At 34.6% G+C, this 17285-nt stretch overlaps 1 protein-coding gene across 4 annotated transcripts in view; it reads left to right on the top strand.

The window, feature by feature from the left end:
- HDX (highly divergent homeobox) overlaps window positions 1-17285 on the top strand; it is a 198996-nt gene that overhangs the window by 46592 nt on the left and 135119 nt on the right. For all 4 annotated transcript variants that reach the window (XM_074323748.2, XM_074323747.2, XM_019717595.3 and 1 more), the window contains one exon: window positions 5192-6310. In XM_074323748.2, coding sequence (XP_074179849.1) covers window positions 5219-6310 — 1092 coding nt within the window. In that variant the 5' untranslated portion in view covers window positions 5192-5218. The remainder of the gene's footprint in view (window positions 1-5191; window positions 6311-17285) is intronic.

The following is a 17285-nucleotide window of genomic DNA, read 5'->3' as shown; positions in this document are numbered from 1 at the left end:
TTCAAGTTGATAAGATTTCATTTTGTAAGTGGAAACTTGCCCCCCCACACACACACCATCCCGCGGTAAATTCTTTCTTTTTTATTTTACCTTTAGTTTAAAGTGAATTGCTTTCTCAGGCAGCTGCTTTGTGGACTGTGAACTTTCATATTTCAAATTTGTTATTACAATCTTCCCCTAATAATTGCTTGATTATACTTGAATATCGAGAGTGTTAAAATACAAAGGTTTATATTTATGCTCCAAGTGGTGTGAAATCTAAACCAATGAGAAGGAAAGAAATAAATTCCTAGAATGTAAGCTTACTTGTAAGCTTATATTATAAGTAAATGATAAGAAATTGTGTAAAACAGATTCATTCTATTACAGAAGAGTGTAAATTGTAAAGAAATTCAGTCTTCCTAATTTAAATTCCAACACAGTTTTGGTAGCTTTTGCAGACAGAGGAGAAGACAGTTGTTTGATTCATCATTCCACAACCTTCCCTGCCCTCGATATTTTGCTTGGTCTATATGTTCTACTTGAAAAAGACCTTTCTTTATTATTTTTAATATAGTATTTGTTGTGTTTTTCCTCAAAAGAACTTAAATCCCACTTTACTAAAATGTTGATCCCAATGTAAACAGAACTTAAAGGGTTAAAACATCCATGCAAAAATATATATAGTGGGGTAACAGAACAGGAAAACGAAGAAGGAGGTATAGAAAAGGGAAAAGAGGTCTGGAGAAATGAATAAGAGAGAACTGAAGAAAATTTTATGGACGCTAAGGATTGATGACCCAAAAGTCTCCCCCCTTTTTTCTACATAGTATTACTTTGTTAGTCCAAACCCCAAGTTATATCAATTTTGTTTGACCCATTTTTTTCTCTCTCACCAATGAGGTGTTTGAAAAAGGACTCTATATCCTATAAGCACTGGTAAATTTTGGATCCTGTAACTGACTTTTAGGAAAATTTAATTCAGTTGTTTGGAACCCTCAGGCAATGAATTTTCTTTATTTTCAAGATTTTAAGTGGAAAATGTTTCTTAAGTATACACTTTCATACTTTACTTCAATAGAGAATATTGAAAATGATTAAACCCTTACTTTGTGATTCAGAGTTTCATTATAGAAATAAGTTATTGTACTGTGCTCATGTAATTATGCTCACAACATCGTAAGGTTTTGGGGGTAAATTTCTCCTTTACTAAAGAACACCAGACTATTTATTGATTTCTCACATTGATTCTCTTATGTATTTTTTCTTCTTTTTAGTGAGCAATATTTAGTAAACATTCTTAGTTTTGATGCTAACAAGGTATGTCCAAAAGCAGTCTCTATCACCAATGCTCCTCCTACTTTGTTACTTCTAATTTGTTATAGATTAAGATACCAGACTTGGTAAAACTATGTATAAAACAAAAGAAAGTGTGTTTTAAGGTAAGGGAATGTCCTTTTAGTAAAGTACCTGGAGCATGTGACATCTATGTTGGCTGCCTTCTTGACAAGTGAGGTTAGATAGCTGAGTTTCATACGGAGTCTGACAACTAAGTTCACAAACTTATCCTAGAAAAAGTGCTACATACCTCATTGCTGAATATCACTATGGTCACCTTCAAAGTATTCCCCTTGGGAAGCTATGCACCGACACCAGCGTCTAGTCCACCCTGCAAAGCAATTTTGGAACTCTTTTCCTGGAATGGCCATCAGAGCTGTCACTGTATTACCCTTAATGTCCTGAATGTCATCAAAATGTCTTCCTTTCAATAGTTCCTTTATCTTCGGGTAAAGAAAGAAGTCATTGGGAGCTAGATCAGGTGAGTAGGAAGGGTGTTCCAATACACTTATGTGTTTACTGGCTAAAAAGTCCTCCACAGACAGTGCCATCTGAGCTGGTATATTGTTGTGATGTAAGAGCCATGAATTGTTGGTGAAAAGTTCAGGTCATTTTCGTCTAACTTTTTCACGCAGCCTTTTCAGCACTTCCAAATAGTAAACTTGGTTAACTGTTTGTCCAGTTGGTGCAAATTCATAATGAATAATCCCTCTGATATCAAAAAAAGTTAGCAACATTGTTTTGACTCTTGATTTCGATTGATGGAACATTTTTAGTAGTGGAGAATTGGCTGACTTCCATTGTGCACTTTGATGCTTTGTTTCAGGGTCGTATTGGTACACCCATGTTTCATCACCAATGATAACACAGCCCAAAACATCATCTTGCCTCTCCAAAAGGTCTTGGCAAACTTTGACTCTACTTTGCTTTTGTTCATCAGTGAGCTTCTTCGGGACTACTTTTGCACACACCTTTCTCATGCCAAGATTTTCAGTTAAGATTTTTCTAACTGTTTCTCTAGTGATGTTCAGTTGGTCTGCTATGCTTCTCACAGTAAACCGATGATTTTGATCCACGATTTGATGAATTTTTGCAATGTTTTCATCAGTTCTTCTTGTTACTGGCTGCCCTGACCTCTCTTCATCAGTGATGTGTTCTCTCCCCTCAGAAAAACGTTTAATCCATTTGTACACTGCCGTTTTCTTCATGGCATTATCCCCATAAACTTGGACTAACATATCCCTGATTTCATTTCCACTCTTGCCAAGTTTAACAAGAAATTTAATGTTTTTTCATTGCTCTAATTCAAGCTCAAACATTCTCGCAATGGCACACAAAAACACACAACAACAATAATGAATGCCACTCAGCAAGACCCACCGCACATCAACATGAACACAGCTGTGAGACACTGATATACCAAGGTTATGAAACCTTACCGAGATGTTTGTACAGTGCTGCCAATGTAAGCACATGGTGGCAAGTTCTTGAACTTAATTGTCAGACCTCGTATGCACACAATATTCTACTGCATTTTACTTTTTGATAGGTACGTAATATAAGTACATAGTAAGCTATATAAGTAAATATTTACATTATAAGAATAAACCATAAATTTACAATGCACTAAGATCATTCTTAAACTTCCTGTGTTAAGGTAGGTATTGTCATATTGTGATAAGAATATAGTAAGTTGTTTATTTTTCTTAGAAATATTGCCCAGAGCTGCTCTCCAGATGTAGTAGTTCTTGAGTTCAAATTTTACTAATTCATTTTGCTTTCCTATTTAAAGTTTTTAAGTGTAATGCCTATGTATTTTTGTAATAATTATGAACAAATGCATCATGATTTCTATGCATGTTTTTCATACTTGAAAAGCCATAGCACAGTAACTTACTTTGAATATTTGTACAAGTCACCTTTTTAAACTACACCAAAATTATATTTGTCCCAAAACATTTCTTTTTAGACATTTCTCTTGAGTATATATACTTTAAAACCTTTCAGTTTTTTTCCCCTGCCTTCTTCTCCTGAGACATTTATATTCATTTGTCCCTCTTATAATTGTCACTTCTACTGTTTAATAAAACTAAATCAGGGCAACTTTAAAATTCTCACAGACTCATGTGAAGCAAATGGAGTCATCTCAGTTAATAGAACTTTTTTTATTAGAGAAATGCTAGTTATAAAAGTAAAATGCCCAACAGAGATGACCATTTTAGCAGTTTCTCAACCATAGTGGAAAGAGACTATGCTTTAAGCGCAAGTAAAATTGATTTTAAATCATTGTGTCAGATATCCACAAGCTACTTAATATTTCTAAACCTCAGTATTTTTCACTTATACAATTAGAAAATTAACACCTAGCAAAGGAGCTAATATATATAAAAACACATAATGGGGATTCAATACATGATAGTTTTTATTTATAGTATTATAGCAACATTAAAGTTGTTCATAATACAAATAAGCATTGAAAATTGTATAATTTCTGTGGTCTTCAAAACTATATCATACAAAAGTTAACCAAATATACTCAAAACATGTTTGTGCAAAGCCAGTTCATTTAGTGTTTTCATTTATTTATTTTTTTAAATTCTTAATAGATTAATGTACTTTGCTACTTTGTAATATGGGATGCATTTTGAAATAGCTATAAAGTTTACTAATCACATTATGGAATGTAATATTTCTTATTGCATATTTTAAGAAGAATCATGATTCAGCATAATAATACTAAGATTATTATAATAAATTACTTACATAAAAGTACGTATTTTGTAATCAAGTCCTAACTGCCAGCCACTGGCATTATTTTTATTAATAACATATTTTCTGTTTATGAAAGTAATACATATTCACTGTATAAAATTTGGTAAGTAGAAAAAAGTTTTACAAAGAAAAGTAGTATAAATAAATGACAAACTGGGAAAAATATTTGCAACTTATGACAGTATTGCTACATTTAGTAGAAAATTGCTCTTATAAATCAATTTAAAAGACAAATATCTCAATATAAAAATGAGTAAAGGAAATGGATAAGCAATTCTATCAAAGTAATATAGTAACCATAGAAATTCAAATCAAAACAGCAATTATATGTCTTTTTAACTCCTGGGCTAGTAAAGACTACAAAAAGATAATGCAATGTTGGCAAGGGTGTGGGGAAACCAGAACTGTTATACATTGAGGGTACTTTGAAAATATCAAAAAGCACAGCAACTTGCTTTTTAGAATAGCATTCTAACAGACCAATACCACAAAGATTCACGTACAATGATGTGTATTGCAGTATGTTTTATAATAGTCAATATTTCTGAAAATAATATAAATATCTAGCAATACTAAATTAACCAAATTATGATATATTCATAGAACAGAAGTTGTTAAACCTGAAGATTGCAAGTATATATTTGTTTAACAATACTATAATAGCATTTTCCAATGTCATTAACTATCCTACCTTTATTATGCTTCCAGTTTTTCACTATTACAAATAAACATATGATGAATATCATTGCATATAAACTTTTTATACATCTATGATTATTTTTAAGGATAAATTCACAGAAGTGGATTTATTAGGTCAATGGATATAAATATTTTAAAGATTCTTGCTACAGATTAATCAGATAGGTTTTGGGGAGGAAAGGAACAACAATACAATTCTATTATCAAAGTTCCTACATATTTATTAAGTGCAAGTTCCTGATCATCTATAACCTTATACTTTAGTTATTTTTAATTTATTGTGTCTTTTAATTTGTATAAGCCTTGGTTCTATGACAAATGAGAATACAATTTATCACTTAGAAATTGTTTTATCTTGTTTTTTAATACCTTTTCCATAATATATATATTTTTATTTTTTCAGACGTGGGTTGGCAATAAGAGAAGAAAAATGAGCAGTAAAAATTCTGAATCAGGAGCAGCAACAACAGGAAATGTTTCTGGTACTTCTTTGGCAGCTCCAGACATTACTGTCAGAAATGTGGTTAATATTGCTCGACCCTCAAGCCAACAGTCTTCTTGGACATCTGCCAACAACGATGTCGTTGTAACTGGTATATACTGTCCAGCCAGTTCATCAAGTAGGCAAGGGACAACCAAACATACAAATACACAAATTACAGAAGCACATAAAATCCCTATTCAGAAAACGGCCAGTAAAAATAATACTGAGTTTCAGTTGCACATTCCTGTTCAAAGACAAGTAGCACACTGTAAAAACGCCTCTCTGCTCTTAGGTGAAAAAACAATTATTTTGTCAAGACAGACAAGTGTGCTAAATGCTGAAAACTCAGTTTATAATCACACAAAGAAAAACTATAGGAGCTCTCCAATGCAAGCCTCTGAGACGACGGTACCTCAAAAGACATCTGTGTGCCACCGACCTTGCAAAATTGAACCAGTTGGAATTCAAAGGCCCTATAAGCCTGAACACACGGGTCTAACATCACATAACTTATGTGGGCAAAAGCCACCTATTAGAGATCCTTATTGTAGAACACAAAACTTGGAAATCCGTGAAGTATTTTCATTGGCAGTTAGTAGTGATTACCCCCAGAGAATTCTGGAAGAAAATGCCCCACAGAAGCCTAGTTCAGCAGAAGGAACTTGTTTTTCCATTGCAATGGAAACTGGAGATGCTGATGATGAGTATGCCAGAGAGGAAGAGTTAGCATTGATGGGAGCACAGATTCCAAGGTACTCAAGATTTTATGAAAGTTGCAGTTCCCTTCAAGCTGAGAACCAAAGTACAGCTTTGCCAGGACCAGGAAGAAATATGCCAAATTCACAAATGGTGAATATTAGAGATTTGTCAGACAATGTACTGTATCAAAACAGAGACTACCATGTGACACCACGGACCTCATTACATGCAGCATCTACTACAATGTACAGTAATACAAATCCATCACGGAGTAATTTTTCTTCACATTTTGCATCATCAAACCAGTTGAGGTTATCACAAAACCAAAACAATTACCAGGTAATGTGTAAGTTTATTTTATAAAGGTTTTTAAAAACCATTGTTTGGTATAAAAAGCTGTGTTGGTATCCATCTAGACTTGAGACCTGGGTCACTTAACTCGTATTTTGAAGTCATTTGAGATTTCTTTTGCTTCAAAATGTGATTTGGGGTCAACTCTGAAGAATCTTGTGCTTTTTTTGGTCATTTTTTTAAATGGTGAGTTTTTCTTCATGGAATATAATCATTTTTATAATATGGCAGCTTTCTGTCATTTTATAACATGCAATTTAAAATTATTTCGTTCAGGAAATAATAACCTTAGGGGAAGCAAAGCATTTCCCATCACTAATATAGGACTAAATTCGGTAGGTTCTTCCCCTGGAACATAGATTATTCCTGTAATGATTTTTACTTGCAGTGTGGGGAAATGTCACCAGATAAGTGGTGCTTTCCCTGGGTACATAGCCAGGCAAGTCAATCATTTCTCTAGGTGATTATGGCTGAGAAGTCAGAGTCTGCGGTAACTCAGCTAACTGCTTTTTCTAAAAGTAACTGCTTTACTTAAACATTAAGTGAACCACTAATCAGTCTTTTTAAAAAATGTGTATAAGGAAGAGACATATTCAGATTAAAAATTAAAGCAATTTTAGACCCGTGGAAAAAAAATAGGTGTCATTTTTTTATTGTTTCACATATTCAGTTACTTAGATATACTTCAAATGTTCTCAACAGTGGGAGATAAGTGTACGAGTACTTTGGAACATCTTTTATGGTCATAGATCTTCTCTGAAAAATCTGCTTCAGAGAATTTGAATAGCAGGGAGTGGATGTTTGTCACTTTTCCTTGCTACTAGATAGACTCTTTAATTTGTTTAACCACAGTACATAAGTATCATCTGGGTTTAAGATGCATCTAGTCTATTCTTAATCAATACAAGGAATAAACTTATCTTACCTCCACCTATCTTATATCTATTTTATAACTTCCTGCTTAAAAATGAAAAGCAGCAGGGTGGCCATTTAGCTCAATTGGTTAGAGCATGGTACTAATAACACCAAGGTTGCCGGTTCGATCCCTGTATGGGCCACTGTGAGCTGCGCCCTCCTTAAAAAAAAAAAAAAAAAGAAAGAAAGAAAGAAAAAAAGAAAACAATAACAGAGTACTGGGAGTATCCCTCTGGCACCTAGCCCTAACAGACGAGGACTCCATCTTCATTAGTAGTCATTTCTTATTGAAAATCTACTCATTTTTCTGTGTTTGCTCTTTTCTAAAGTGTGCTTAAAGTAATATAGAATCATACCATTTAGCTGTACACCTAAAACTAATGAAAAATAAAATTGAATGTCAACTGTAACTGAAAAAATAAATAAATAATTTTTAAAATAGATCCTCCTCGACACCCCCTTTCATTTCCTGTTCTTTTGTACTGTTTTACCCCTTCAGTGTTGTTCTTAATGATAGTAATAGCAATAACATTTACCATTTGTTGAAGGTTTTCCACATACTAGGCACCATCAGTCACTTTACATACCTGATCTCATTTAATATTCATGGTGATTAGACATATAAACATTTAATCCATAGTTCAATAACTTGTCCAGGATCACACAGCTAGTACATGACAGAACCGGGACTGCAACTCGGAAATATTTCATCTGTTATTTTTTCTGCTTTACTATATAGCCTAACAATGTCAACTGTATTTGAATATTGGGAGGCCTGAGAGTACAGAGTTTAATTTTTATTTTTTTATAAGCCAATCACACCCTTCAGGATAATTTAACCTATAGATATATCTATTTAGAGTCTCTATTATTTTCCTGACAGAACTTTTAAAGGGACAAAATTTGTTTTATATAAAATAAAATTTTAAATTAGAAATATAATGTAGCAACTTCTTCTTGAATAGTAGTCTTTTTAAAGAAAGGCAGTTTGACAACAATTTAGAGAATGGGTTTAGAGCCTGATAGAGCTGGGTTCAAATCTAGCCTCTGCCACTTTCTACTTGTGTGATCTCGGGCAAGTGACATAACCTCTCTGTGTAACAGTTTCCTCATTTATATAATGTGGTTAATGATACCTACTTTTCAGGAATACTGACATGAAATGGCACAATCTGTGCAAGGCTCCTTGTATATTCCCACACATAAACTTTTTTATACTTACAACTTCATAGTTGGAAAGTTAATGAAACCCTGCTAGTCCGGGTCTCCTTTATATTCTATTTCAGGTAAAATATTACAGAGCCCATAATTATCACAGGGTAGTTGAGGAAAACATAGCTGTAGTGCTGGCTGAGAAAAGACTGGAGATCAGCTCTCAACCTCACCATAATCTACATATTAAAAGTCCATATATAACTATTATACCAGACCTTCACCAACTTGACCTGAGTTAATGAGACAGTATGGTAGACACTGTTTGCAGAGAAATCTCGAGGCATCATTTTGACCCTCCCTTCTTTTAATTCATTGAGATTTAGGTAAACCAAGGCATCCTGGGGAAGTATAGTCCATGAGGATTAGTGTCTTCATCTATTTGGGCTGCTCTAACAAAAATGCTGGATATCTTAAACAACAAACATTTATTTCTCACAGTTCTAGAGGCTTGGAAGCCAAAGATCAAGGTGCTTGTAAATTCCATGTCTGGCAATAGCCCACGTGCTAATGCATAAACAGCTGTCCTCTCACTGTGTCCTCATGGAAAAAGGAGCTAGGGAGCTCAATGAGGTCCCTTTTGTAATGGCACTAATCCCATTTGTGAGGGCTCCATCCTTAGGACCTAGCCATCTCCTGAAAGTACCACCTCCAAATACCATCACATTGAGGATTAGGTTTCAACTTGTGAACTTGGCTGAGACACAAACATTGAGTCAATGTTAGTTAATCTCCAAGATTTGAATGAAGCTCTGTTACCATCGCCGTATTACTATTACATCAAGACAGAAAAATAGAACCTATGGCTATGTTGGCAGGTTTCTAGCTATGAAACTATAAGCAAACAAGCAATTCTATTTAGTTTCTGAGTCTGGGACTATGTAACAGAGATATCTACCTCTTCTTTCTTTTATATCTGTTGTCTTTAAGCTATTGCTGGAGGATAGTCTAGTTCCAAGCTATCTAGTTGAATGAGTACAAACTGAAGAAATCCTAGAGGATGTTAAGAAGTTGAAATCAGCTCTGTTTTGGAGCCACTTGGGAATACCATATTAAGGGTTAGGTGGTAGTAAGGAATCTGTCAGGAGGTGGCTATACCGGCATAGTATAGCACAGTTCTATTGCAAAAACTCTCCAGGCTAACCTCATTCCTTAGGGTGCAGATTGCAACCACATAGCTCTCAAAAATGCCATTCACTCTTCATATTGTCTCTATGTCAGTCCACCTATTTATCATGAGTGCTGTGATGATTGAAGATTAATCATTGATGATCATATATTTGAAGATATAGAAGCATTTTGGAAGACAAGTGCTATGAATACGGGATTTTTTTGTTGCAGTTATTGTGGTTTAATTAACTGCATTCCATCTTTCATTGATTTCATAAAGATTTAGGAATAAATAAAAGTGAAGCACTTTTGAGTTTCCTTTAGAAGGTACTTTACAAGTACACTGTATCCCTATAAACGAAAGTGCTTTGGTAATGCCCTCCAATTTTCTCAAATATTTGTGGGGTTCAGTGCTTTTTTAAAAATAAACACGAACACTTAATAGTTATATAAACGTTAATCATCACAACATTCTAAACCAATTATATATGTAATACATGTATACTATATATACACATATATATATATATATATATATATATATATATATATTATCTACTATATATATATAGTAGATAATATATTGGGGTGACATTGGATAGTAAAATTATATAGGTTTCAAGTTTACATTTCTATAATACATCATCTATATATTGCATTGTGTGTTCACCACCCAGAGTCAGTTCTCCTTCCATCACCATATACTTGACCCCCTTTACCCTTTTCTACCACCCCCCACCCCCTTACTCTCTGGTAACCACTAAACTGTTGTCTGTGCCTATGAGTTTAAGTTTGTCTTGTTCATTTGTTGCTTTCAGTTTTATATCCCACGTATGAGTGAAATCATATGGTTCTCAACTTTTTCAATATGACTTATTTTGCTTAGCATGATAATCTCAGGATCCACTCATGTTGTCCAAAAGGGCAGTATTTCATCTTTTCTTATGGCTGAGTAGTATTCCATTATTTATATGTACCACATCTTCCTTATCCAATTATCTTTTGAAGGACACTTTGGTTGTTTTTATGTCTTGGCCACCATGAATAATGCTGCAGTGAACACAGGGGTACACATATTATTACACATAAATGTTTTCAGTTTTTTTGGGGTAGATACCCAGAAGAGGGATTGCTGGGTCTTATATTATTCTATTTTGAATTTTTTGAGAAACCTCCATACTGTTTTCCACACTGGCTGCACCAATTTACATTCCTACCATCAGTGTATGAGGGTTCCCTTTTCTCCACAGCCTCTCCAACACTTGTTATTAGTATTTGTTTTGTTGATGATAGCCATTCTAACAGGTGTGAGGTAATATCTCATTCCAGTTTTGATTTCCATTTCCCTAATAGCTAATGAAGTTGAGCACCTTTTCGTATATCTGTTGGCCATTTGTGTCTTCTTGGGAGAAGTGTCTGTTCATGTCCACTCCCCATTTTCTAATTTCATTGTCTTTTTGTTGTTGTTCAGTTCTATGAGTTATTCATCAGAGGTGTTGTTTGCAAATAATTCTGCCATTCAGTTGGTTGCCTCTTTGTTTTGTTGATGGTTTCTTTTGCTGTGCAGAAGCTTTTTAATTTGATATAGTTCCACTCATTTATTTTTGCTTTTACTTCCCTTGCCTTTCAAGTCAAATTCATAAAAGCCTCTCTGAACCCAAGGTCCATCAATTTAGAACCTATGCTTTCTTCTATGCAGTTTATTGTTTCAGGTCTTACATTTAGGTCTGTGATCCATTTTGAGTTCATTTTTGTATATGGTGAGAAATAGCAACCTACTTTCATTATTTTACATATGGCTTTCTAATTTTCCCAGCACCATTTATTGAGAAGACTTTCTTTTCTTCACTATATGTTTTTGGCTACTTTGTCAAAAATCATCTGCCCATATAGATGTGGGTTTGTTTCTGGATTCTTAATTCTATTCTATTCGTCTGTGTGTCTCTTTTTCTGCCAATACCATGTTTTTTTATTATTGTCACTTTGTAGTATAAATTAAAGTCACTGAGTATACCTTCAGCCTTCTTCCTTTTTCTTAGGATTGCTTTGGCTATTTGAGGTCTTTTGTAATTCCATACAAATCTTATATTTCTTGTACTATTTCTTTTAAAAATGCCATTGGTATTTTGATGGGGATTCCCTTACATCTGTATATTGCTTTGGGTAATATGGCCATTTTAGTAATGTTGATTCTTCCAATCCATGAGCACAGAATATATTTCCATTTCTTTGTGTCTTCTTCAATTTCTTTTAAGAACATCTTGTAGTTTTCAGTGTATGTGTCCTTTACATTTTTTGTTAAGCTTATTCATAGGTATTTTATTCTTTTAACTACAATTGCACAAGGAATTATTTTTTTCACTTATTTTTCTGTAATTTCATTCTTAGTATATAGGAGCAAAATGAATTTTTGTACATTGATTTTTGTCCTGCAACTATACTGTATTTATTTATTGTTTCTAATAGTTGGGTTTTTTTGAGTCTTTAGGGTTTTCTATATAAAGAATCACGTCATCTGCCAAAAGAAACAACATGACTTCTTCATTCCCAATTTCCAATCAGGCAAAAGAAATTTTATTTCTTTCACTTGTCTAATTGCTGTAGCTAGGATTTCTAATACTATATTGAATAACAGTGGTGGCTGGGGGCTTCCCTGTCCTCTTCCTGATCTTAGAGGAAAGTTTTCAGTTTTTCAGCACTAAATATGATATTAGCGGAGGGTTTGCCTTATGTTCAGGTACTTTCCTTCTATACCCATTTTATTAAGTGTTTTAATCATAATTGGATGTTATACCTTGTCAAATACTTTTTCTGCATCTATTGAAATGATCATATGATTTTTGTCTTTAATTCTGTTTATGTGGTGTATCACGTTGATTCATTTGCATATGTTGAACCATCTTTGTGCCCCTGGAATGAACTCCATTTGTTTGTTATGTATAATATTTTTAATGTATTGTTGTATTTGATTTGCTAGTATTTTGTTTAGGATTTTGCATCTGAATTCATCAGAAATAGGCCTGGTAATGATAGAAATTTTCCTCTTAATACTGCTGGCACATTATCCAAATAACTTTTCTTTTAATTACAGTTTATTGGGGTGACAATCTTAGTAAACTTACATAGATTTCAGGTATACAATTCTGTGTTACATCATCTATAAATCACATTATGTGTTCACCACCCAGACTCAGTTCTCCTTAGATCACCATATATTTGATCCCCTTTACACTCATCTACCACCCACCTCTCCCCTGACACTTTGATAACCACTAAATGATTGTCTGTGTCTATGAGTTTTTGTTTCTCATTTGATTCTCTTCTTCTTTTGTTGTTTTCAGTTTTATATACCACATATCAGTGAAATCATATGGTACTCTGCTTTTTCAGTCTGACTTATTTCGCTTAGCATTATAATCTCAAGGTCCAGCCATGTTGTCACAAATGGTCCTATTTCATCTTTTCTTACCACCATATAGTATTCTATTGCGTATGCATACCACAACTTCTTTGTCCATTCATCTATAGAACGACATCTTGTTTGTTGCCATGTCTTGGCCACTGTAAATAAAGCTGCAATGAACATTGGAGCACACTTGTCTTTATGTATGGATGTTCTCAGGTTTCTTGAGTAGACACCCAGGAGAGGGATTCCTGGGTAACATGGTAATTCTATTCGTAATTTTTTGAGGAACCTCCACAATGCCTTCCATAGCAGCTGCACCAGTCTGTGTTCCCACCAGCAGTGTATGAGGGTTCCTTTTTCTCCACAGCTTCTCCAGCACTTTTTAATATTTTTCTTGTTGATGATAGCCATTCTGACTGGGGTGAGGTGATATCTCATTGAGGTTTTTATTTGCATTTCTCTAATGATTAGTGATGTTGAGCATTTTTTCATCTGTCTATTGGCCATTTGTATGTCCTCTTTGGAGAAATGTCTTTTCAGGTCCTCTGCCCATTTTTCAATTGGGTTGTTTGCTTTTTTGTTATAGGGTTGTATGAGTTCCTTATATATATAGGATATTAGCCCCTTATCGGAGGCACGGTTTGCAAAAATCTTCTCCCATTAAGTTGGTTGCCTCTTTGTTTTGTCGATGGTTTCTTTCGGTGGGCAGAAGCTTTTAAGTTTGATACAGTCCCATTCATTTATTTTAGCTTTTACTTCCCTTGCCTTTGAAGTTAAACTCATAAAAAAGTCTTTGAACCTAAGATCTATAAGTTAGTACCTATGTTTTCTTCTATGCAGTTTATGGTTTCAATCTTATGCTAAAGTCTTTGATCCATTTTGAATTGATTTTGGTACATGGTGACAGATAGCAGTCCAATTTTATTCTTTTGCACGTGGCTTTCCAATTCTGCCAGCACCGTGTATTGAAGAGGCTGTCTTTTCTCCATTGTATGGTTTTTGCTTCTTTCTCAAAAATTATCTGTCCATATTTCTGTGATTTTGTTTTTGAGATCTCAATTCTATTCCATTGGTCTGTGTATCTGTTTTACTACCAATACCATGCTGTTTTGATTATTGTTGCCCTATAGTACAAGCTAAAATCAGGGAGTGTGACACCTCAAGCGTTGTTCTTTTTTCTTAAGATTGCTTTGGCTTTTTGTGGTCTTTTGTGGTTCCTAACAAATCTGATGATTTTTTGTTCTATTTCTTTAAGAACTGCCATTGGGATGGGGATTGAATTAAATGTGTATATTGCTTTGGGTAATATGGCCATTTTAACTATGTTGATTTTTCCAATCCATGAGCACAGAATGTCTTTCCATTTCTTTGTGTCTTCTTCAGTAATTTTAAAAAATGTCTTATAGTTTTCAGCATATTGGTCTTTCACATACTTGGTTATGTTTATTCCTAGTGTTTTATTCTTTTTGCTGCAATTGCAAAAGGAATTGTTTCTTTTATTTCTTTTTCTGAGATTTCATTGTTAGTATATAGCAATGCAATGGACTTTTGTATGTTGATATTGTAGCCGGCAACTTTACTGTATTCGTTGATCTTTTCTAATAGCTTTTTGGTGGAGTCTTTAGGGATTTCTATATATAGCATCATGTCATCTGCAAAGAGTGACAATTTAACTTCTTCATTCCCTATCTGGACACCATTTATTTATTTCTCTTGCCTGATTGCTCTGTCGAGGACTTCCAACACTATGTTGAAAAGCAGAGGTGATAGGGGACAGCCCTGTCATGTTCCTGAACATAGAGCAAAGGGCTTCAGTTTTTCACCGTTAATTATGAGATTAGCTGAGGGTTTGTCATATATGGCCTTTATTGTGTTAAGGTATTTGCCTTCTATATCTGGTTTACTAAGTGTATTAATCATAAATGGATGTTGTGAAATCACATGGTTCTCTGCTTTTTCTGTCTGACTTATTTCGCTCAGCATTACACTCTCAAGATCCATCCATGTTGTCACAAAACTGTTGGTGGGAATGCAGACTGGTGCAGCCGTTATGGAAGGCAGTGTGGAGGTTCCTCAAAAAATTACGAATAGAATTACCATATGACCCAGCAATCCCTCTCCTGGGTATCTACCCAAAAAATCTGAAAACATTTAGAGATAAAGACACGTGTGCTCCAATGTTCATTGCAGCTTTGTTTACGGTGGCCAAGACATGGAAACAACCAAAATGTCCTTCGATAGATGAATGGATTTTTTTGAGTTTTTACCGTTAAGTTTATGGAAAAGAAAGTTTCACATACACAATAGTTCTTTTTCTTCACCATGCATTTTATGTCCATTCCCCTTTGCAAATTCAGACCTTCCCCTTTCTCCCCTTTTATGTTGTCACAGTTTATCTCTATGCTGTGAGTTGATTTCTGATTGTAGTAGTAAGTTGTCTTTTCTTCTCTTTTTCCTTTTTTATGTGTTTATCTCTTGTACCCTTATGTTATGTTTAAGTGTATAGTGGCCTATTCTGTGTAGGGGTTGCCATTTCTTGCTTCTGTTTGTGTGTTACTAATATTCCTCATAGTTCTGTATCCTTTTGTCTTTTTGTTTCTGGTGAAATAACCTCCTTCAGCATTTCCGTAATGCCGGCCTTGTGGTGGAAAATTCCACCAGCTTCTGCATATCTAGAAAGGTCTTTATTCCTGTTTCATATAAAGGAGAACTTTGCAGGATATTTTATTCATGGCTGGTAATTTTTCTCTTTAATAGTTTGAATATTTGATTCCACTCCCTCCTGGATTATACAGTTTCTGCTGAAAATTCTGATGATACTCTAATAGCCTTTCTTTGTAGGTTACCGTGTCCTCTTCCCTGGCTGTCTTGAGAATTCTTTCTTTGTCATTAATTTTTAACAGCTTCATATAATGTGTCTTGGAGCAGGCCTGTTATGATTCAGGTCATTAGGTCTTCTGCTTATTTCTTGAATTCAAGGATCCAGGTCATTCATAGGTTCGGGAAGTTCTTGTAGACTATTTGTTGGAATACATTCTCCATGCTCTTCTCCCTCTCTTCTCCTGGTATACCTATTATTTTTATATGGCTCTTTCTGATGGAGTCAGATAGTTCTTGCAGAGTTCTTTCATTTCTCTTAACTCTCCAGTCTATCTCTTCTTCCACCTGCGTCGTTTCTAGATTTCTATCCTCGATTTCACTAATTCTATCCTCGAACTTGTCAACTCTAGTTCCTAACCGCACTTTTTCTTTTTTTTTTTTTTTAATTTTATTTTATGAAATTTATTGGGGTGACAATTGTTAGTAAAATTACATAGATTTCAGGTGTACAATTCTGTATTACATCATCTATAAATCCCATTGTGTGTTCATCACCCAGAGTCAGTTCTCCTTCCATCACCATATATTCGATCCCCCTTACCCTCATCTCCCACCCCCCACCCCCCGCCCCCCTTACCCTCTGGCAACCACTAAACTCACTTTTTCAATCTTTATATCTTTCATTGGGTTCTTCAGCTCCAGAATTTCAATTTGGTTCTTTTTCTAAAAAAAATTAATTGGGGTGACAATTGTTAGTGAAATTACGTAGATTTCAGGTGGACAATTCTGTATTACATCTTCTATAAATACCACTGTGTGTTCACCACCCAGAGTCAGTTCTCTTTCCATCACCATATATTTGATCCCCCTTACACTCATCTCCCACACCCCTCCCATTACCCTCTGGTAACCACTAAACTATTGTCTGTGTCTATGAGTTTTTGTTTCTCACTTGTTTTGTCTTCTTCTTTTGATGTTTCTAGTTTATATACCACATTATCAGTGAAATCATATGGTTGTCTGCTTTTTCTGTCTGACTTATTTCGCTTAGCATTATACTCTCAAGATCCATCCATGTTGTCACAAATATTCTTTATCATCTTTTCTTACCGCCGAATAGTATTTCATACCACAAATTCTTTATCCATTCATCTATCGAAGGACATTTTGGTTGTTTCCATGTCTTGGCCACCGTAAACAAAGCTGCAATGAACATTGGAGTACACGTGTATTTATGTATAAATGTTTTCAGATTTTTGGGTAGATACCCAGGAGAGGAAATGCTGGGACATGTGGTAATTCTATGTGTAATTTTTTGAAGAACCTCTGCACTGCCTTCCATAAATGCAGAACCAGTCTGCATTCCCACCAACAAAGTATGAGGGTTCCTTTTTCTGCATAGCTTCCCCAACACCTGTTACTATCTGTCTTGTTGATGATAGCCATTCTGACTAGGGTGAGGTGATATCTCATTGTGGTTTTTATTTGCATTTCTCTGAT

The sequence above is a fragment of the Rhinolophus sinicus genome, chromosome 18 (genome assembly GCF_057876585.1).
Source record: "Rhinolophus sinicus isolate RSI-liver-muscle chromosome 18, RSI-T2T, whole genome shotgun sequence".
Taxonomy (NCBI): Eukaryota; Metazoa; Chordata; class Mammalia; order Chiroptera; family Rhinolophidae; genus Rhinolophus; species Rhinolophus sinicus.
This window is presented reverse-complemented; position numbering and strand designations above follow the sequence as displayed.